Source organism: Capra hircus, chromosome 26, assembly GCF_001704415.2.
Source record: "Capra hircus breed San Clemente chromosome 26, ASM170441v1, whole genome shotgun sequence".
In the NCBI taxonomy this organism is placed as follows: domain Eukaryota; kingdom Metazoa; phylum Chordata; class Mammalia; order Artiodactyla; family Bovidae; genus Capra; species Capra hircus.
This window is the reverse complement of record NC_030833.1, coordinates 34,787,414-34,810,162: the sequence shown is the minus strand read 5'-3', so window position 1 is coordinate 34,810,162 and position 22,749 is coordinate 34,787,414. Positions and strand designations below refer to the sequence as shown.

Sequence of the window (22,749 nt, the reverse complement as noted above, 5' to 3'; positions counted from 1 at the left end):
CAATCACACGGGGTGCTAAGTGCCACATAGAAATTACCTTTTTCAACTCAGATTTTCATGGGTACATTTTGTCCTGGACTTGACTCAGTTCCCACTTTACAGGCCCATCCTTGGCTGGGCAAGGTGGATCTGTCTACTCCCTGGTAATCTTCATTTGTCATAAAAACTGCCCCCAAACCCCCTCCTGGCCACCCAGCAGGCTTTTCTCTGGCAAATCGTCCAGTTCCTCCGCTCTTGTGTTCTTCCCTGCCCGCATGGCCATGGCCTCCCATGGCTGGACTGTCAGTTCTCCCAGGTGGGGCCATGGCTTCTAGCTTTTCAGGAGGAACAGGAAGGGGAGTTGCTGTTCTCTGAGATGCTCTGAGCTCTAAGAGCACTGGGGCTGAGACCAGCCCAGCAAACCCCCCTGGGCACAAGGATCTCAGGGCTGAGGAGCCCGGGAGAGTCCTACCCCTCACGATGATACCTGTCCCACGATTAGCACTTCTCAGACCTGGGTGCTGGGTAATACTATTACCAATGAAATACTGATAGTTATGGCTTATCAGGGGGGCAGAATACTGGAGTTATAGCCGGCCTGGGAGTCAATCTGCCTGGTTTCAAATCCCAGTTCTGCAATTTACCCTGTGTCCTGTGTCCCTGGGTTGTGAAGAAAAAGATAATATAAGTTCACACCTAGCACAGAGGAGGCACTCACAAAATAATAGCTTCTGCTACAATATTATTATGATATAGCGGTTAAGGCCATGGCCTTTGAAGCCAGATCACCCAGTCAAAATCCAGCTCTATCCACTCACTACTGCATGACAAGGGCAAAGCATTTAACATTTCTATGACTCAGTTTTTTCCATCCATAAAATGGGCATCTTAATTGTATCTACCTTACAAGCATCACAAGGATTACTGAAAGAATATGTTCATATTTAGAACACTGCTTAGCATATAAAAAGTCTTATATACTTTAACTAGATTAACTATGACCATTGTTGCAAGTTGATTAAATAAATATTCTCATACAAACCTGTCAAGTGTAGACAGAGGCTCTTGTGATTAACACAAGAGTCACTTAGGCACAGATATTCACAGATGACTAACACAAGCCAAATTCACTGGAAAACATTTCTGAGTTCATAATACATTTTCTCAATCAACGGATGGTTAAAGATATAACTAATGCCATACGAGAGGCTGGGACACTTTTTAACAATAAAAAGGGGGGCCCTCGTATTCAAAGGGTACAAAATCATTGGTTTGCTCACTTGTTTCTTTATTTTATCCTCACAGAGAACTGAACCCCAGAGAAGGCATGTGACATACCCAGGGTCACACAGTGTGGTGTTCAGGACTGGAGGTCAACCTGAGTTCCTGTCCCAGGCACTCTACCATGCAGCTTTTCAGGCTCTCCTCTGAGACATACTGGAAGTCAAATTATCCTTTAAAAATTAATTTTATGACATTTGCTCATTTTTAATGAGCCTTTACCTTTTCCTTTACAAAGAAGTTAAGAAATAGTTCATTCACTGAAAATTCTGTAAATTCAAACTGTCTGACCTTTGGGCATGGAGCTTCTCACCTGTAAAATGCAAAGAATCCTTGTTTCCCTCTGTACAGGGAGCAGTGACAAGGTATGCCAAGGAATGAGCACAGCTTAGAAAACAGCCCCAGGACAAAACGAATTATAGCGCTTCTCCCAGTCCTGATCAGACTAGTGGTTAGATGATAATTTGACTGGGTGATCTGACCTCAGTGGTTAGATGATAATCTCCTATCAATTATCTATCCCATTGCAATACATTAACACCATTCTCTGCTCTCTCCTCCCCAAAGACAAGCCAACAGGCTGGCACCCAGGAGGTGGGGTAACAGGCAGTCTCTGGTTAAAGGGACCTAACACAGCTTAGACAGCTTCATGCCATAGGCTCAAGCATTCACTTCCATGACATTCCCTGTAATTCGTCCTCTTCCTCCACTCCTTAGACCAGCTGGAGCAGCTAATATTTCCTAGGTGATCAATTTCACAGAATGAGGGAGCACACAGCAAGGGCCATTAATGCATAATGAGCCTTTATGCAATCTGACAGATAAGCCCTGCTCTTTCACCCTTAAGGACATGATGTAAGACCTTGAATCTGGAAATAACACTCTTAAAAGTCAGAAAAGACCCTCTGACTACAGAGTATCCATTATTTAGCACCCCTTAGGATGCATGAGCGAAAACCAGAGGCTCTTAACAGAGGCTTCCCCAGGACTCAAGAGACAAATGAGCAGCCTCCTACCAAGAGCATCCCTTATCTCTGGCTCCACCCCTTCCTGTCTTTTGTCAGTTGCTGGGAGAGGAAAGACAGTCAACAAAAACTCAACAGCAATTTTGGCCAGGGTGTGGATCCTCTGAAGGCTTCCCTTGAAAGCAACTAGAGGAAATAAGAAATTGACATGCGGGTGAAAAAAACTCAAGGAGATAGACAACTGTAGATCTGACAGAGGAAAAAAAATCTCAGGGGACAACTGCAAATGTGTATCTGAATAAGTAGGGAGTCCAAGGTAGAGGCTTAAATGAAAAACTGGGAAAAGGAAGAAAGATAGTTTTATCCATTCAAATTTGGAGATCTGGGTTGAAAATTTATTACAAAAGCACAGATGAAAATACTGAGGAATAAAAGCAGCTATTCACACACATACAAATGTATTCTGTTTCTGTTCTGAAGCCAGCAAAAAACAAGGAGGCAGGTTAGTGAGCTGCTGAGGTCTGGCTATGTTTTTTTTAATTGGTGGAAAATTGCTTTACAATGTTGTGTTGGTTTCTACCATACAACGTCACAAATCAGTCATAAACATATATATAAATCCTCTCCCTCCTAAGCCTCCCTCCCCATCCTCCGGGTCATATTTTACACACTATCATGTGTAAAATAGTTAGTGAGAAGTTGCTATGTAACACAGGGAGCCCAGCCTGGCACTCTGTAATGTTCTATATCTTGACTTGGGTAGTAACTCTACAGGTTATTTATAACCACTTGCTGTGCATTTTTAGTTTATGACTTTTTAATTTCACAATAAAAGTAAGTTTCAAAACAAAATTTCAAGTACACAAGACTACAGAGTTATATTCAGGAACTTTAGTAGTTTAACAAAAGGATGGAGCCAATACCAGAATAATTCATGCAAGAGAAAGCAAACATAGCTATTTAAATAAAAGGCACTCCTCTTCCAGCTTAATTTTACGGCTTGCTTTGGTGTGGAGACTCAAAGTCTGCATATACAAAACCACAGCAAACTGTATCTGCCCCGATGATAAATGTACCACACCTACCAACCAGGTGTGTATAACTTTGTGGACACACACCTCAATACTGTTCACTGTTTACAGAGCAATCTCACATACCTTAACCCACAGCCAGTGGCCAGAGTTATCCCCATTGTGGAGATTAAAAAAATAAAAAAGACAGCCTCAGACAGGAGACTCCCTCCAGGTACAACTTAAGTAAGAACCAAAAATCAAACCTACACCAGATTTCACACACCTGGGGACCCTTTATGACAATGACTTTCCCATGCTCAGGAAGTTCAGAGGTCCATGTTTTTTTCATGTGGAAATAATGAGGTGAATAAACGGGTAAATAATTGTCATCAAGAGGATGTCACCTCCTCTGAATCACCTTCACTTTTCAATCAAAGGACAGCCCAGGGTGTTATAAAGATTAGCTTTCCTCACTAAACCACAAACATCTTGAGAGTGGAGCTGTGTCTTCTCATTTCTGGAACTCCAGGGCTTTGCGTAGTTTCTAGAATATGGGACATGCTCATGACACTTGTGCTAATAAAAAAATAAACAGATAAGGGTACAGACTAATGAATTCACAGTACTGTGGTTTTCCACCCCATACCATCATTCCTGCACAGTGCCACTTGCATTAAGCCTTTTCAAAACCACTAAAATGACAGACAGTAACTGCCCTTTCAACAGATGACCAGTAAAATCTCTCTTCCCCTCCCTTAAGAGTTTTTTAAGTTTTTTTGGTTTTCTTGTTTTAATCACTGCTACTCTGTTCTATGGCTCTCAGGAGCCATATTCTCCAATTCTGAAGGAAAGGTTTCATGTGATACATAAATTCAGAAGCTGGAGAGGGCTGACAGGTTAATTATAGACACAAAGAGTGGGGACAAATGGACTATGAGGTAAGCGAGTCTAAATGTCTCTTCCCTGGATAAGCATTTATTAATAAGCCTGCAAAGATTTACTAGGCACAGCCAGGTTCAGCTCGGTGCCAAGCTTGGGCACGGGGGTCCAGATTTGGGAAAGGCAGTTTCTGCACTTGAGGAATCTGGCTGGTGCTTGGGAAGACTGCATGTATACCTGGGAATACTCAAAGTGGCCCCCTGGGGACAAGAGGTGGACGATAGGGAGGAGACAGTGCCTAAGAACTGAAGCACCTGTCCCTTCTGGGAGTGGGATGGTTAAAGAAGACCTCATCAGTTCACTAGGCCCACCTGGAAGGAAATGTAGGTAGGTCTATGGCTGGACAGAAGACCAAGAGGGGGCCCTGATTCTTTTTCTCCTGTACCTCCCATATTCCTTCCGGGGCTGGAAGCAGGGACTTAAGTCAAAAGGACCTGTAGGTCTTCTCCTCCCTCTCCAAACTGCCCCTCTAAAAACGAGGAATGTTCAGATGACTGGAAAGGCAGGTCTAGGGTCACCTTCAGCAAGCAGATGAGCCCAAGAATGGAATGAGAAGCCTAGCAAAGAGTGATACCAGAGTGCTTTTGGCTCCCCTTTTAAATTCAATCCAAAAAAGTTCTAGGCCATCTTCCAGGTGGCACATTGAATGTGGCACCTCTCAGTGGAACATCAAGCTTGCCTTTAGCCGAGACTAGATGACAGCCTGGGCTTCCAAACGCTAAGTCTGGATCTCCCTCGGGTTTCCGCTTTATTTGGGAATGATGCATCTGGTCGTCTCCAGTTGAACCTGGGCCCTTCCAAATAGATGAGGGCTGTCTCAGAATTTTTCAAGCACCACTTCCCCCTGACATACACATAAGGTAGGACCCTCATCGCACCCCTCCCTGTTTAAGGCTGATCGGTTGATAATCCCGAAATGCCAGGCAAAATATGTCACAGCCATCTCCCGCGAAGGAGTGGAATATCCAAGAGGGTTTATTCGGGTTGGTTTATTGCCAAAATCCCGCCATTTCTCCAAAAGACATTAGAGAGGTAAAACCTGGCCATGAATGAAGTCCAATGAGTTAGACTCCGACTGTTGTTAATTTCACTCGTCCCCCGCGAGCCGCCCCCACCACCACCCCCGGCTCAGTAAACCTCCCACCCGCTCCACCTCAGTTTCCAGGTGGTTTCTGCTATTTCCAAAGTGCTTTCGGCCGCTTTACGGCGTGGTTAGAATAGTGAAGTGCTATCTCCCAGCGAGCGGGATCTGCGGGAACCCTGAGCCCCTCGCCAGCTGACAAAGCGCGTCCACACGCCCGCCAAGCTTTCAAGGCGAAACAACGAAAACTGGCCCCCGCTGTCCTGCGGACGCGGTAAGCGGATGCTCCGCAGCTCCTGGCTCGCCTGCGAGCTGGGCGTGCGGCAAGGGCGGCGGGCCCGAGACGTGCGGAAAGCGCTCCGCACACCTGGCGCACCTGGACGCGCCCGGAGATCCCAGCTCCGTCCGGGGCTCCGGAAGCCACCGTCTCCGATCGCGCCCACGGGGCTCCGGCCGCCTCAGGTCCCCTCCGGGGCACGCCACTCCCCAGCCCGGGATGGCTCCGCTCCCCGCGCGTCCCGGGATCCTCTTACCCGGGAAATGGCGAGAGGCTGTTCGAAGTCCTTGCCCCCCACGAGGCGGAAGCCCCAGGGCCCCGGGCCCTGCAGGACTATTTGCAGGGTGGTCATGGCGCGGCGACGGCGGGTGGCGACCCGAGGGTACAGACGGGGCAGGACGCGGAGCGGCGAACTGGGCTCCCTGGCAGCTGTCGGAGAAAGAGCGCGCGGCGCGGGCCGGTGGAGCCTGCGGCGGGCGGGAGCTGGGCGGGAGGAGGGCGGGGGCGGCTCCGCCCAGGCCGCGTCGCGGCCGCCCGCCCCTCCCGTCCTCCCGACCTCGTTCCGCAGCACGCGGCCCGGGCAGAGAGTCTGGCCCGGGAGCCGGGGGTCAGCTCAGGGTCTAGGGATCTAACAGCCCCGCCCCGGGCGCAGCTCCGGGCTCCCAGCCCCACCGCAGGCGCTAGGTGAGAGGCGGGCAGGTTCCGGCGACCGCGGAGGAGTCTACGCTTGAAAACCAGTTTGATAGTGCTTTGCAAAGTCACCCCTTTGAGGTCAGCTCCATTTTCACATTTGCTTTCATGTAAACGACGATGATGTTGTAAAGATGCTGTCCAGTGATCTCGCTAGAAAATGTGAAGCAGTCAGGGCATTTAGAGCTCCATTTTACAAATAAATTAGCTGGGTCGGCCTGAGATTAGAAGACTCGCCCGAGGCCACGCAGCTGACAGTGGTGTAACTGGATCGTCGCGAGGCTCCCCTTGCTAAAGAATCCCACACTGGAACTTTGTTAATGCTAATGAGACCGTCGCCTGAGTTTGTAAGGGAACTTCAAAACCTTCCTAGAAACCTCTCCTCCCGGCTGGATTTGCCGTAGATTCTGACCTTCCCAACAATTCAGACCTCAAGTCTGAGGCACACCAGCTGCGTGTAGTGGTAACCGGGTAGAGTCCAAACACCTGGGTTCCCAGCGCGCCGCTATCCTCCTAAGTGGGCTCTGCCCTCCCCTCGCCCTGGAGTACATGCTCCACGCCAGATCGACCACGTCTCATTGTCCACTTACTTTTGAGTGAAGCTGAATGCCTAAGATACTTGTAGGGCCACCCACTGAATGGGCCCCAGCTCCCTTTCTGATCTCATCTCCTTGTGCCACTCTCAGTCCACACCGGCCTGTCGCTCCAGCCTCAAGGCCCTGCTTCAGGGCTCCTGGAATGTTTTGCTCCAGACATCCTAAGGCTCGCCCTTTGTTCAGATGTCATGGTCTCAGTCTGGTCATCTTCCTCTCTAGAACACCGAGTCACCTTCCTCTGCTTTTATTTCCCAATTATGTTTATCATTATGTTTATCGTCATCTGACAAAATCAGTGTTTCACTAATTTGTACCTGGCCCCCACCCCTAAGGGTTAGTTCCCCAGGGGTAGGGGTTTTTATCTGTTTGGGTCACTGCTGTATCCCAGAGTCTAAGAATAGTATTTAATGAAGGCAATACATTGGCCAACGTTATGACCTTTGAATCTCAGGTTCTTCATAGTTTTCTTGGCTCCAGTTCATACTGCCACCTGAGCCCCAGTGTTCTGTCTCCTCGTGATACTGGCCTACCTACCCAGATGCCCTGTGCAGAGATTTACACATATAGGGATCATCTTACTTGCCCAATTGTGTCACAGGACAAGTGGCTGGTTTGGGAATGGTTTGCTTGAATTTACAGATTAAAGTGGATTTATATCATCTCTCCATCCCTCTCATTTTGCACCCTGATATTCTTTTTTTTTAATTGAAGTTTAGTTGATTTACAATGTGTTAGTTTCAGGTAAATAGCAAAGTGATTCAGATATATGTTCTTTTGCAGATCCTTTTCGAAGTTATAACAAAATAATGAACATAGTTCCCTGTGCTATACAGTAGGTCTTTGTTGTGTATCTGTTTTATATAGTGTGTATCTATTAATCCCAAACTTCTAATTTATCCCTTCCACCCACTCCCAATCCTGATATTCTTGAATGTGAGAAAAAAGAATAGTGTTACCACCAGGAGCCAGCTACCTGTTCCATCAAAGCCAAAAATTATCTTTTTTTTTTAACAAAGCTCAATATTTTTAATAATAAAAGGTACAATTCCCAAAGAATATAGCTATTATAAACCATTAGACACCTAACAACAAAGAAACAAAGATACGTAAAGCAAAAATCAGAAGAAATATAAAGGAAAAGAAAAAACATATAATCATTGTGAGACATACTAACATTTCTCAGACAATTTATCAAGTGCAGAAAAAATAAGAATGGGAGATCCTGAATGATGTTATTAATAATTTAAGTCTAATAAATTAATATTTACATTAACTTTTATTAATCTTATATCCTACACAAATATATTTAGATTTTTGTATCTCACACATTGTTATTAGATAAAATTATACCATTTGATTAAGATTCTCCTGATTTAAAAACATGCTTGTGTTTCAAGTCCCTGCAGAATTTGGGAGACTAACCAAATTCTGGGTCTGCCCTAAGATGGGGAGCAGTTTTGAATATTTTGTGTCCTAGGAAAAGAAAAAGGTTGAAGAGCCACAGCTCCTATGCTCCCAAATGTGGGAACTGCCTCTCATTCATCCCTAGGTGTCCTGCTGGGGATGTGTGCTAACAGTTCCTATTCTATACAGTATTCTTTTTGGATATAGGGCACTAGTACATCAGTTCAGTTCAGTTCAGTCGCTCAGTCATGTCCAACTCTTTGCGACCCCATGAATCGCAGCACGCCAGGCCTCCCTGTCCATCACCAACTCCCAGAGTTCACCCAGACTCGCATCCATCAAGTCAGTGATGCCATCCAGCCATCTCACCCTCTGTCGTCCCCGTTTTCTCCTGCCCCCAATCCCTCCCAGCATCAAAGTCTTCTCCAATGAGTCAACATTTCTCATGAGGTGGCCAAAGTACTGGAGTTTCCGCTTTAGCATCATTCCTTCCAAAGAAGTCCCAGGGCTGATCTCCTTCAGAATGGACTGGTTGGATCTCCTTGCAGTCCAAGGGACTCTCAAGAGTCTTCTCCAACACCACAGTTCAAAAGCATCAATTCTTCGGTGCCCAGCCTTCTTCACAGTCCAACTCTCACATCCATACATGACTACTGGAAAAATCATAGCCTTGACTAGACGGACTAGTCAGCAAAGTAATGTCTCTGCTTTTGAATATGCTGTCTAGGTTGGTCATAACTTTTCTTCCAAGGAGTAAGCGTCTTTTAATTTCATGGCTGCAGTCACCATCTGCAGTGATTTTGGAGCCCAGAAAAATAAAGTCTGATACTGTTTCCACTGTTTCCCCATCTATTTCCCATGAAGTGATGGGACCAGATGCCATGATCTTCGTTTTCTGAATGTTGAGCTTTAAGTCAACTTTTTCACTCTCGTCTTTCACTTTCATCAAGAGGCTTTTTAGTTCCTCTTCACTTTCTGCCATAAGGGTGGTGTCATCTGCATATCTGAGGTTATTGATATTTCTCCTGGCAATCTTGATTCCAGCTTGTGTTTCTTCCAGTCCAGCGTTTCTCTTGATGTACTCTGCATAGAAGTTAAATAAGCAGGGTGACAATATACAGCCTTGATGTACGCCTTTTCCTATTTGGAACCAGTCTGTTGTTCCATGTCCAATTCTAACTGCTGCTTCCTGGCCTGCATACAGATTTCTCAAGAGGCAGGTTAGGTGGTCTGGTATTCCCATCTCTATCAGGATTTTCCACAGTTTCTTGTGATCCACACAGTCAAAGGCTTTGGCATAGTCCATAAAGCAGAAATAGATGTTTTTCTGGAACTCTCTTGCTTTTTCCATGATCCAGCAGATGTTGGCAATTTGATCTCTGGTTCCTCTGCCTTTTCTAAAACCAGCTTGAACATCAGGGAGTTCACGGTTCACGTATTGCTGAAGCCTGGCTTGGAGAATTTTGAGCATGACTTTACTAGCATGTGAGATGAATGCAATTGTGTGGTAGCTTGAGCATTCTTTGGCATTGCCTTTCTTTGGGATTGGAAAGAAAACTGACCTTTTCCAGTCCTGTGGCCACTGCTGAGTTTTCCAAATTTGCTGGCATATTGAGTGCAGCACTTTCACAGCATCATCTTTCAGGATTTGAAATAGCTCTACTGGAATTCCATCACCTCCACTAGCTTTGTTCGTAGTGATGCTTTCCAAGGCCCGCTTGACTTCACATTCCAGGATGTCTGGCTCTAGATTAGTGATCACATCATCATGATTATCCGGGTCGTGAAGATCTTTTTTATACAGTTCTTCTGTGTATTCTTGCCATCTCTTCTTAATATCTTCTGCTTCTGTTACATCCATACCATTTCTGTCCTTTATCGAGCCCATCTTTGCATGAAATTTTCCCTTGGTATCTCTAATTTTCTTGAAGAGATCTCTAGTCTTTCCCATTCTGTTCTTTTCCTCTATTTGCACTGATCACTGAAGAAGGCTTTCTTATCTCTTCTTGCTATTCTCTGGAACTCTGCATTCAGATGCTTATATCTTTCCTTTTCTCCTTGGCTTTTCGCTTCTCTTCTTTTCCCAGCTATTTGTAAGGCCTCCCCAGACAGCCATTTTGCTTTTTTGCATTTCTTTTCCATGGGGATGGTCTTGATCCCTGTCTCCTGTACAATGTCACGAACCTCAGTCCATAGTTCATCAGGCACTAGTGCATAGGTTACATCATTTAGTTTTTAAACGTTGTCAGTTGTAGTCTGGCTCTACACAGCAAGAGCTAAAAACAGTCAACACTCTGACCAGGTCATCCCCTTTCTGGGCACTGATTCCAGGATATAATTTAAAAGAAGAAGAAAAAGCTATATGTACAAAGATATTTATAGCTGCATTATTTATAATGACAAAAAATATCTGGAATTAAGCAGCAACAGAAAAGTGGCTAAATATGGTATGGCCATGTGAGGGAGAAGTACACAGCCTAAAAATGATAATCATGAAGTCTATGAGAAGCCATGGAAATGTGTTTTCAAGATTATATAAAAAAGAATGAAACAAAATTATTTCTAAACCAAGTATTATTTATAAACAAAATTATTTATAGAGTTTATAAATAAAAAATAAAAATTATGTCTACCTACTGCCAAAAATTAGGAGACAGTACAAAAACTTTGAGAGATGCAATTGGAGAAAAAAATTTTTAAATATTGGGTTGACCAAAAAGTTCGTTCAGAGTTTTCCGTAAGCTATTAGAGAAAAACCCATACAAACTTTTTAGCCAATCCAATAATTTCTTCTAACATGATGTAAAGTTTTCAAAATAAAAATAAATTAAATGGCCTCAGCTCGTTGAATGGAGACGAAATGCTAATCTTTCTCCGGGTGGGGGCTCTCATCTTCTGTATTTTTGATCTCCGTCCCCCTGCTCCAGTGAACTAGCTCTGAGTTGGACACACAACCTCTATTCAGAAAATGCCCAGTGATGGATTGACAACTCTGACCCCCAAAGACAAGCAACCTTGTTTTATCTTAAAACCATTACTTATTAATTCAAACTCTACAGTTCCCTCAGACAAAACCTCTCTAAACTTCAGTTACCTTGTTTATTATTATTATTATTATAATGAATTCCATGGAAGTTTTTTGAGTTTTTTAGATCAAAATACCTGTGCATGAGGGGTTGCGGGTAAGGTAGAGAAGATGCTGAAGAAATGGAAGCAAGGAGGACGGGAAAAGGACAGAGGAGCAGTGATCTAGGAAGTCAGGGAATAGTGGGCCTTTCCAACTGTTCGCTTTCCAACTGTTTACAAGTGGACAGGACAGGGTGGGTGGCTGTCTGCTGGTGGATTCCCCAGTGGACAGGCCCACCCCCCCTTTTGTCTTCTGCAGAGCTGTCTACTCCCACACCCAGGGTGCAATTGCCAGGAACCTTCAGAACCACTGCTTCCTGGAATAGCAGCCTCATTCCTTTTTTTAATTAACTTAATTATTTTTTTAATATATTTATTTATTTGTGTTTTGCTGTGACTATCTTGTGAGACTAGACCTGAGCTAGGCGTTACAGACAGTCTTATTTAATTTCCAAGACAAGTCCTGGACTAGCTCAGGGGACTGCAGAGCTCCCATTCCTGGAGGTCGTGGCCATGACCCCTCCTCTGGGACTCAAGAGGGGGCGTAAGTGACTCCCCGATTCCAGCCTACACTGGGATCTGAGGCGGCTCTGTCCAGGGGTTAGAGAGCCGGAAGCTCTCATCTAGCCGCCTGGGGCGGGGCTTGGGCGCGCAGCAGCACCCCTATCCCCAAACCAGTGCAACTGCCCGGGACACCCTGATCTAAAGACATCAGGGCAACTTGTTTATTCTCTCGCCGAAAAGAACTGAAACACTGAAACCCAAGCTCAGAGGTTCGCAAAACAAAGACATCTTTTCCCGCCGGTCCTATCCCGCTTGTCTGGGGGTCCCAAATCGCGACCTCACTCCCAGGGTCAGCGTCCTGTACTCAGTACGGTGTACTGGGATCCCACGCGCCCCTCCAGGACCGCCGACCCGGGGGAGTTGCCCTCCGCTGCGCCAGGAACTGGGCAGGAAGTTCAGCTCCCAATTCTTTCCTTTCTCCAGCTTTATCGTTCAGTCTGGGGGTGGGGGTGGAATCCTGAAGTGGCCGTTAGGGATTGGGCGGCTCTGGGATTCCTGTCGACAAAGAGCATGCTCCAGGGAGCGGGGAGCGTGGGCCCCCAAGGACACCTGGACACCGGAACTGGCTCAAGACCCTCCTGGCTGATAAAGGTGTGGGCAGATGAGCTGGGGGATCTAAGGCCTGCGGTGTGCCCAGCAGACAAGCAGCTATTTTGTCCACCTGCTTCCTGGCTCCCTGAACATGTGGCACAAAAATCTTCAAATCATCAAAGAGGCCGGACCGCTACCATTTCTCAAGCATCCCTGAATGTTCAAAGAAGAGGGCATTCCTGGTGGCCCAGTGGTTAAGAATGCACCTGCCACTGCAGGGGAACATGGGTTCAATCCCTAGCCTGGGAAGATCTCACATGTGGCAAGGCAGCTAAACCAATGAGCTGCAACTGCTGAGCCCACACACCTTAGAGTCCCTTCTCCAAAACAAGAGAAACCACAGAAAGAGAAGCCCATCCACCCCAAGAAACAGTAGTCCCTAATAACTACAACTAGAGAAAGCCCCGAACACGGTAATTAAAATCCAGCACAGAAAAATAAACTAATTATTTTTTAAAAAGAAATTCCAAAACAGAATCATAGATAAGGTAGCTCCTATTAAACCTCTGTATTGGAGAAGTTAAGATAAAAAGATAATGTCATAGAGTAGTGTTATTCACAAGATAATGGATTGTTAAAAATATATAATTTATCTGCTAAGACCTGAATTTGAAGTTGGGTGATCAATATATTTCATTACTGTTATTATATTTCAATGAACTCCTATGTAACCTCATGAGGAAAAACTTCAGAAGTCTAAATTTGAGTCTTAGTGCACTTGGACCTACCTCTTGGTCACCTCCCCAAAAGATGAAAGGTAGCTTGGGGGTCAGAGTTACCCAGCCAATCCCAGCCCAATATTTAGAAAATAAACTTGGTCTTCATTATTAAACAAAGTCAGAATGTGTGCTAGGAACTTGACATATATGGTTGTATTTATCCAGGGAAGAGCCCAATGAAGTGTCATGGTGCCCTTATTATAGGAGAAACCTGAGGCACCGCTGCATTGCCCAGTTCTCTCTTCATGGAAGGACTTAAATTTCCAGCTCGTGGGAGGTGAACACCTTTTAGCTTTTAGCCCCCTCAGGGACTGACACTCCCCAGGGGCATGCCTGTCCCCAGGCTACCTGTGTTCAGTGACTGATCTTAGTGGGGATAAGGGAACGGCCATTTGTCCCAAAATGGGACCTCTCTGATGGGTCATTATGGCTTGGCTCCAGAGGTCATGGAGCTCAGCTTCTCCCTCTGCCCAGTCCAGCTTCCTGTCCCACCCTCCACCAGGCACAGAGCCCAAGGGCCCTTCTTAATAAACATCCTGCCTAGAAACCCTGTCTCTGGAACCAGAGAACTCAGCCTGCACAGAGAGGTTAAGAGACTTCCCTAAAAGCACTCAGTAACCAAGTAACAGAGAACAGTCTGGGCTGGGGAGGCAGAGGAGGAGCTATAGTGTTCAGGAGACTTTGTAACAGAAAAGGGAGGGACAGGAGGTTTACTCAGGGATTCTTAGGGTCCCAGAAGACTCCTCATGTTCCCAACTCACAGACGGCCCAAAGCACAGGTCTTCTTTCTTCACTAACAGGGTCACCCCCAGCCCACATGTCAGCAACTTGATTATGTCTTTGATGGGATGGCATTTTGGACTTTTTCCTTGGAGGAAGTAGAAATTGAGATAAGCTTTAAATGTATGAACAAACAAGGAGGCAGAAAGGCTATACTAAGCAGCAGAAACAGAACAAAATAGTAGGAAGGGTGGGGGATGATCTAGCTAAATGACATTACTAAATGATCGGCAGCATGGAAAATTCTGTGGGGTGGGTTGAGTGCCAGTGACCTGCTGTGGTGTGCAGTGGGGACAGGCAAAGTCTTTCCCTCCATCTCATCTCATTCCTCTCATCCTACCCATTCTCTCTGTGTGTGGGACATCCTCCCCCAAATCCATTTCCTCTCAGGGTTTGCCCATGCTGCTGGTCTGGTCTGGCCATGGCTGATACTGAAACTAACTATTTATAGACTTCGAGGACAGATGGAGTGGCAGGGCCAGTTTCCATGACGCCAGGGCTCCTGGATGGTGGCTTCCTCTCTGCTGGGTCTCCACCTACCCCCTCTGGGTCTGTCTTCTCTCCTATCTCTCTGAAGCTCTACTTCCATGTGGTCATTCCTTGGGCAGCATCAGGGCTGCCACTGGGTACCCTCGCAATGATAACTGACTCTTGGTACCACCACCTGGTGCCCACTTCCTGCTTTAGACCACATTCCAGGCTGAGGAGAGGTCTCAGCCATCACCACTGGATGATGGGCCTGGAGGCTTCTCCTGTTCCCAGGACTAATCACCTAGGAGCCTTTAGCTCCTACCCACTGATCACCTGAGTTTATGAATCCCAGAGGGTAGTAAGAGAGAATACAAATTACAGATGTCTAGAGTTAAAAGAGGTCAGAAATAATGGAAAAGAATATGAAAAAAATTATATATAGATAGGTATATAAACTGAATCACTCTGCTGTACACCTGAAACTAACACAACATTTTAAATCAGCTATACTTCAATGAAATAATTTAAAACAAAAAGGTATAAAAAAAATTAAGATGGGAAAAAGACCATGAAGATATCTGCTATCCTGCCAGATACTAGTTCCTATATTGGGTCTTGGAAGCATGATAAAAAGAGGGCTGTGTCATTGGTCAGCTGTGAGAATTTGGCAAATTATTTAGCCTATTGGGGCTGTTTCTTTCTTCTGTTTTGGTCAACAACTGTCTGTTGACTACTTCCTATTTGCTGCACACTATTCTGTGCACTAAAAAGTCAACAGCAAACAAAACAGACAAAAATGTTCTCCTTTGTTTGGGATGGATATGTATACACTGCTGTATTTAAAATGGATAACCAACAAGGTCCCACTGTATAGCATATGGAACTCTGCTCAATGTTATGTGGCAGCTGGGATGTGAGGGGAGTTTGGGGGAAAATGGATACATGTATATGTATGGCTGAATCCCTTCACTGTCCACCTAAAACTATCACAACATTGTTTGTCAGTCAGCTATACCCCATTACCAAATAAGAAAGCAAAACAAATTTTCTCCTTACATTTTAGTGTAAGAGATAAACAATAAGATAAATGAGTAAACTCTATGGTGTGTTTTGTGGGTAGGTATGTATTTAAATATATGTATTTAAATGTGTGTGTGCTGCTGCTGCTGCTAAGTCTCTTTAGTCGTGTCCGACTCTGTGCGACTCCACAGACGGCAGCCCACTAGGCTCCTCTGTCCCTGGGATTCTCCAGGCAAGAACACTGGAGTGGGTTGCCATTTCCTTCTCCAGTGCATGTAAGTGAAAAGTGAAAGTGAAGTCACTCAGTTGTGTCTGACTCCCTGCGACCCCATGGACTGCAGCCTACCAGGCTCCTCTGTCCATGGGATTTTCCAGGCAAGAGTACTGGAGTGGGGTGCCATTGCCTTCTCCGAAATGTGTGTGTATGTCTATGTTATTTACATGCGTGTTTTCCTGCCCAAACGGCCTAAGAGCAAAGATGCTCCAGAGCAATGAGTACACTTGCTTTCCTAACCTTGTTTTTCAAATACCATAAAAGGAACCAGGGCTTCTCAAGGAAATTCTAGGGCTGCAACAAAATAGGTACAAGAGGAACCTGAAATAGCTTTTTATGCAGAAAGTATGAAAGTGCCTGAATAAGTGGTGGATGCGTTGCAGGAGAGGGAAATGTCACATTCTGGGACCAATGGGAGTCCTTAGGATGGACCACCAAGTGACAATTCTTGGCTTCTCAAGCAGGGAAGAAGTCAAGAGCAGCCGTAATGAAGAGAAAGCAAGTTGATTTAGGGAGAGACACATTCCATTGGCGGAATGTGGAACCCTCTCAAAACATGAATGCAGTCCTGTGGCATGGGGTCATAGGTTTTTATAGGTTAAGTATAGATAGTTTCATAGGCTGAGTGGGAGGAATAGTCTTGCTATTTCAGAGTAGGGTGGAGGTTTCCCAGAAATTGGTCCACTGCTACATGGCTTTTCTTGGTCCTCTTCAGGACTGTCATGGTGTAAGGGGGAGTGTTTTAGTGTCTCAGTGAAGGTATAATGAGCTCCAGGTCAATGACCAGACTGTTCTCAAGGCCACCTTGGTTTCAACTGGTTCCAGCTGGTCTTTATCACATCTGAACAGCTGTGCCTCTTCGTCATTATCTAGTGTTGGTGTCCTGCCCCTTTCCCTCTCATTCTCTGCTGAGATTTTTACTCCCATATTCTTATGGGAAGCAGAAGGTTGGTGGTCCATCTTCTACAGTTGCTTCTGGGCTGGGCAGGGGCATCAACCCTGCCTGTCAGGGAGAAAAAGTCTCTGGATGCCTGGTGTAGGGGTCCCAGGGGCAGGACAACTGCTTGTTTTCAGTCAGAGGGCAGTATGGGTTGGAATCCTTGCACGGCCATCATTTTAATGTGGAACTCTTGTCAGCCAGAAGACAGGGACTTCACCAAGGGATTAAAGAGGCATGGTCCAAAGAAGAGGAAGAGAAGGCTGACCATGACTGAGCCCAGGAGGGGTAGGAACCGAGGAAGGCTAGGGAGAGAGGGCTTCCTTACTGGTGGACCAGATGATACTAGGGTCTGACCCCTGGTTGTAGCTGTGTAACCATGATGCTTGCTCATAAATCTTTTTGATGCCCATCTCAATCTGGTCCAAATAATTAACAAAGGTACAGCAGGTTTTGTTTATAACCACACAAACACCACCCTGCTTCTCTAGGAAGTAATCCAAGGCCAATCTGTTGTCTATGACCACATTGACCAGTGAGTTTAAAGAAGTTGAAAGTCTATTTAGGGCATTTCTAGCGGTCAGGGTTAGGCTCTCTAAAGTGTTAGTCATATTTTCTAGGGTTACCTCATGGTAGGCAAAGCCTCTTCATGGAGCTGCCATCCCCCCTTCCAGTCGTATCCCTGCCAATATTAATCTGATGGCCCTCCTGGGACAGTATTGAGTATTGTTATGTGTTGTGACTGTGAATGGGACTCAATGTCCTAATATACAGGCTCCCTTGTGCCACACAGTGTGGATATAGGGAGAAGTATTTACATAGGGGTCAAATTTTCCCTGGGGTGCCCTTGTCTTTGGGCCCTCATTCTGAGGAGTGCCACATGTGCAGACATATCCTGAAAGTACAGATATCTAAGATGTCTGGGAACCGAAGACTTTAACAAGTAAGCAGCCATTCAGATCTGTGGAAGGGACAAGTGACGAACACGTGCACAAGGGACAAGAGCCCATTGTTCTATTCAAAACAGTAGAACCCCGGAGTATTCAGTGCCCTCAGCTTAGATGAGATGGTGTAGTAAGAAGGTTTTTTTTTTTTTATTTGATTTATTTATTGGGCTGCACCCGGTCTTAGTTGTGGCACATGGTATCTTCAGTCTTCACTGAGGCACGTGGGTCCTCGTGTTCAAGCCCTCTGCCTCCTTGTTGGTAGCCCCAGTGGAGGACTCCTAGTGGTAGGACAGTGGGGGTCCTGGTTGGGGATTGCGCTCCCCACCCCTCACCCAAGGTAGATTACATATCCTTGATTTGGGGCTGTGAGTTCATCAGCGTATGCCTGGGCTGCACCAAGGACCGGCTTTTCTCTTTAGAGGTGCAACAGGTTGAAAGGTGGAGATTGCCCCCAAGTAAGATTCATGGGGTCGCAAAGAGTCGGACACGACTGAGCAACTGAACTGAACTGAACTGAAGTCCATAGAACATTGTCAGCTTAGTGAATTGCTCTGAGAACTAACTGGGGTCCTTGGGAAAATGTCCAGATTTCTCTTTGCAAGTCATAGGAAAAAGGACGTGGACTCTGTTCGTCTGTCAGCAGTTGGCACTTCCTTTAAGGAACAGAGTTTGGTATTGGGAGGCTGACTGGTAGCCGTGGTTCCTGTAGTACTGGTGGGACTCCCCTCTGGTAACAGAGGATTCAGGACAGGGCTGGAAGGATAAGGTGGTAGGGTTTCCAGGCACCCAGGTGGGGCACTAGAGGTCATAAAGCTTGCCCCCTATCAGAATTGGAGGAGGGGGCAGGAGTTCCCTGATGTGGACCTCAAGGAGACGGGCTCATAAGGAGATCGTCTAAAGCATGAATGCCAACTAGGAAAAGGAGAGGGAGTACAAGAGTTTGAAAACCATCTTTTTGTAATATCATTGTCAAAATTAACTCCAGCAAGAATCATCACTGATGCAAAATCTAGGGTTTGATGAGGAAGAGGATGTTGGTATGGTCTTAAAGTATCTCCCCACAGATTGCTTATCAGATGCAAAGAAAAAAGAAAGAAAGAAAGAAACCAATACATAGTGACCAAGCAAGACTTCCTATTTTAAAAAAGTATTTATTTATTTGGTTGTGCTGGGTCTTCATTGCAGCATGCAGGATCTAGTTCCTTTATCAGGGATCAAATCCCAGTGCCCTGCATTGCGAGCACAGAATCTTAGCCATTGGACCACCAGGGAAGCCCCAGGACTTGCTTTTGGTGACACCTCCCCCAACCCCTTTTATTTAGTAGAGGGTTGTCTGATGTTTCCTTGTGATTTGGTTCAGGTTATGCTTTCCTGGCTGGAATGTTACATAGCAATGCAGCATCCTTCTCAGGATGTTATGTTTGTCACAAATTGTTCTTTGGCCCCTCACAGTTCAGTTGCTCAGCCATGTCCGACTCTTTGTGACCCCGTGGACTGCAGCACAACAGGCCTCCCTGCCCATCACCAACTCCCGGAGTTTACTCAAACTCACGTCCATTGAGTTGGTGATGCCATCCAGCCATCTCATCCTCTATCGTCCCCTTCTCCTCCTGCCTTCAGTCTTTCCCAGCATCAGGCTCTTTTCCAGTGAGTCAGTTCTTCACATCAGGTGGCCAAAATATTGGAGTTTCAGCTTCAGCATCAGTCCTTCCAATGAATATTCAGGACTTGCTTTTGGTGACACCTTTTAGGATGGACTGGTTGGATCTCCTAGCTGTCCACGGGACTCTCAACAGTCCTCTCCAACACCACAGTTCAAAAGCATCAATTCTTTGGTGCTCAGCTTTCTTTATAGTCCAACTCTCACATCCATACATGACTACTGGAAAAACCATAGCTTTGACTAGATGGACCTCTGTTGGCAAAGTAATGTCTCTGCTTTTGAATATGCTGTCTAGGTTGGTCATAACTTTTCTTCCAAGAAGCAAGCATCTTTTAATTTCATGGCTGTAGTCACCATCTGCAGTGATTTTGGAACCCAGGAAAATAAAGTCTGCCACTGTTTCCCCATCTATTTCCCATGAAGTGATGGGACTAGATGTCATGATCTTAGTTTTCTAAAGTTGAGTTTTAAGCCAGCTTTTTCACTTTCCTCTTTCACTTTCATCAAGAGGCTCTTTAGTCCTTCTCTTTCTGCCATAAGGGTGGTGTCATCTGCCTATCTGAGGTTATTGATATTTCTCCTGGCAATCTTGATTCCAGCTTGTGCTTCATCCAGTTCAGCATTTCTCATGATGTACTCTGCATATAAGTTAAATAAGCAAGGTGGCAATATACAGCCTTGACGTACTCCTTTCTCTATTTGGAACCAGTCTGTTGTTCCATGTCCAGTTCTAACTGTTGCTTCTTGACTTGCATACAGATTTGTTAGGAGGCAGGTCAGGTGGTCTGGTATTCCCATCTTTTGAAGAATTGTCCACAGTTTGTTGTGATCCACACAGTCAAAGACTTTGGCATAGTCAATAAAGCAGAAGTGGTTGTTTTTCTGATGCTAATTTTGCTCTTCTGGCAAGGTGGTGTTGAAGTTTGCCATGTTGTTACCAAACGCAAGTTTCCTGTGCACAGTGAGGCCAAACACCACCAAAATGTTATGTTGGAGTAGGGAATCAGAGAAAGGCCCTTGCAGGGCCATACAAGGAAACAAGTGGCTGATGCCCCTCAAAGCCCAAACCACCTGAAGGGTTACAGCAAAACAGTTACAGACCAGGTGAGGGAGGGGTGGTCACAAGGTACGTGATCAGCCCACGCACAATTATCTGGTTGGCTGGCTGTTAACAGGTGCTTAACATTAATCAGTTTTTAGGTGCCAGTAGGTGAGAGCTTCGTGCTCACTGTCATCAGGCAGTTAATTTCTTCCATAAGTTAGTGAGTGAAAGTTGCTCAGTCGTGTCCAACTCTTTGCGACCCCCACGGACTCTACAGTCCATGCAATTCTCCAGGTCAGAATACTGGAGTGGGTAGCCTTTTCCCTCTCTAGGGGATCTTCCCAACCCAGGATCAAACCCAGGTCTCCCATATCGGATTCTTTACCAGCTGAGCCACAAGGGAAGCCAAATTTCTTCCATTTGGTGGTGGTTTTAGCATCTGAAAAACTGAAGAAATAAATGCTTGAGATCCTATTAGTTGGATACTTCAGAGAGGAGCTGTAGCAGAAGATGTAGGGGAAGGGTCTGATCCAGGAAGAACCCATAGGGTCCTGCTCAGTTACAGATGGACTATATTCTTCAAAAATGGTAATGTCATAATAGACAAAGGAAGGTTTTGGATATGCTTCAGATTAAAGGAGAGTAGAGTCAGACAATCCAAATGCTATATCAGTTCAGTTCAGTTCATTTCGGTCGCTCAGTCGTGTCCGACTCTTTGCGACCCCGTGAATCGCAGCACGCCAGGCCTCCCTGTCCATCACCAACTCCTGGAGTTCACTCAGACTCACGTCCATCGAGTCAGTGATGCCATCCAGCCATCTCATCCTCTGTCGTCCCCTTCTCCTCCTGCCCCCAATCCCTCCCAGCATCAAAGTCTTCTCCAGTGAATCAACTCTTTGCATGAGGTGGCCCAAGTACTGGAGTTTCAGCTTTAGCATCATTCCTTCCAAAGAAATCCCAGGGCTGATCTCCTTCAGAATGGACTGGTTAGATCTGCTTGCAGTCCAAGGGACTTCTCCAACACCACAGTTCAAAAGCATCAATTCTTCGGTGCTCAGCCTTCTTCACAGTCTAACTCTCACATCCATACATGACCACAGGAAAAACCATAGCCTTGACTAGACGGACCTTAGTCGGCAAAGTAATGTCTCTGCTTTTGAATATGCTATCTAGGTTGGTCATAACTTTTCTTCCAAGGAGCAAGCGTCTTTTAATTTCATGGCTGCAATCACCATCTGCAGTGATTTTGGAGCCCCCCAAAATAAAGTTTCCCCATCTATTTCCCACGAAGTGATGGGACCAGATGCCATGATCTTAGTTTTCTGAATGTTGAGCTTTAGGCCAACTTTTTCACTCTCCTCTTTCACTTTCATCAAGAGGCTTTTTAGTTCCTCTTCACTTTCTGCCGTAAGGGTGGTGTCATCTGCATATCTGAGGTTACTTGACCTTGTACTGGAGAGAAACATGAATACAGATGGGAGAAAAGCCTTGTAACAATGTTACATTTACTGGCTGATAACTCTGTGATTGTGAAAGAGACTATCCCTACCTTTAGGAAATATATGCTCAATTATGTAGGGATAAAGGGCCACATGTATATAAGCTATTCTCAAATAGTTCAGGGAAAAAAGTTGTGCTTTTGTGATTGTGTGTGTGAAAGAGAGAACGAGAGACAAAGAGAATGCAAATAAAGCAAATGGGATAAAATGTTAGCAATAAGTGAATTTGGGTAATGGCTATAGGGATGTTCTTTGTACTGTTCTTATTCTTGGAACTTTTCTGTGATTTTGAACTTAATTCCAAATAAAATGTTTTCTAAGGGAGAAAAAATTAGCATGAAAGATGGTGTTATGCTCTGTGCAGAAAAATAAAGCAAGGTTGCAAACACCAAGTGATGAGGGAAGACTAAGCAGCAGAACCCTATGCCCCACATTCTCCGCTTTAGCTCTTCTCTGAAGTACCTAGCTAATAGTATCTCATGCTTTTCAGATGCTAAAACCACCGCCACATGGAGGAAATTAGCTGCTTGATGATCAGGAGCCTGTAGCCACCAGCCTTCTGGTGCTTATGGATTGGTCACCATTAACCAATCAGAGAACTATGCACAAGTTGACCATGGTCCCTGGGACACTCGGCTCTCACCTTGCTGAACCCCTTCAGGGAGTTTTGGTTTTTTGAGCAAGACCATATGTTCTCCTTGCTTGAAAGTGAAAGTTGCTCAGTCATGTCCAACTCTTTGCAGCCCCATGGACTGTAGCCTGCCAAGTTCCTCTGTCCGTGGAATTCTCCAGGCCAAAATACTGGAGTGGGTAGCCATTCCCTTCTCCAGGGCATCTTCCCATGGCCCTGCAGTAAACCTTTCTCTGCTCCCAAATTTCATGAACTTGCCT

The 22,749-nt window shown here is 45.5% G+C and overlaps 1 protein-coding gene across 1 annotated transcript in view; it reads right to left on the bottom strand.

The window, feature by feature from the left end:
- The window catches only part of PDLIM1 (PDZ and LIM domain 1), a 36,800-nt gene extending 30,716 nt beyond the window's left edge, over window positions 1–6,084 (bottom strand). The window contains exon 1 of the mRNA XM_005698381.3: window positions 5,792–6,084. Within this exon, the coding sequence (XP_005698438.3) occupies window positions 5,792–5,887 (96 nt within the window). The 5' untranslated portion in view covers window positions 5,888–6,084. The remainder of the gene's footprint in view (window positions 1–5,791) is intronic.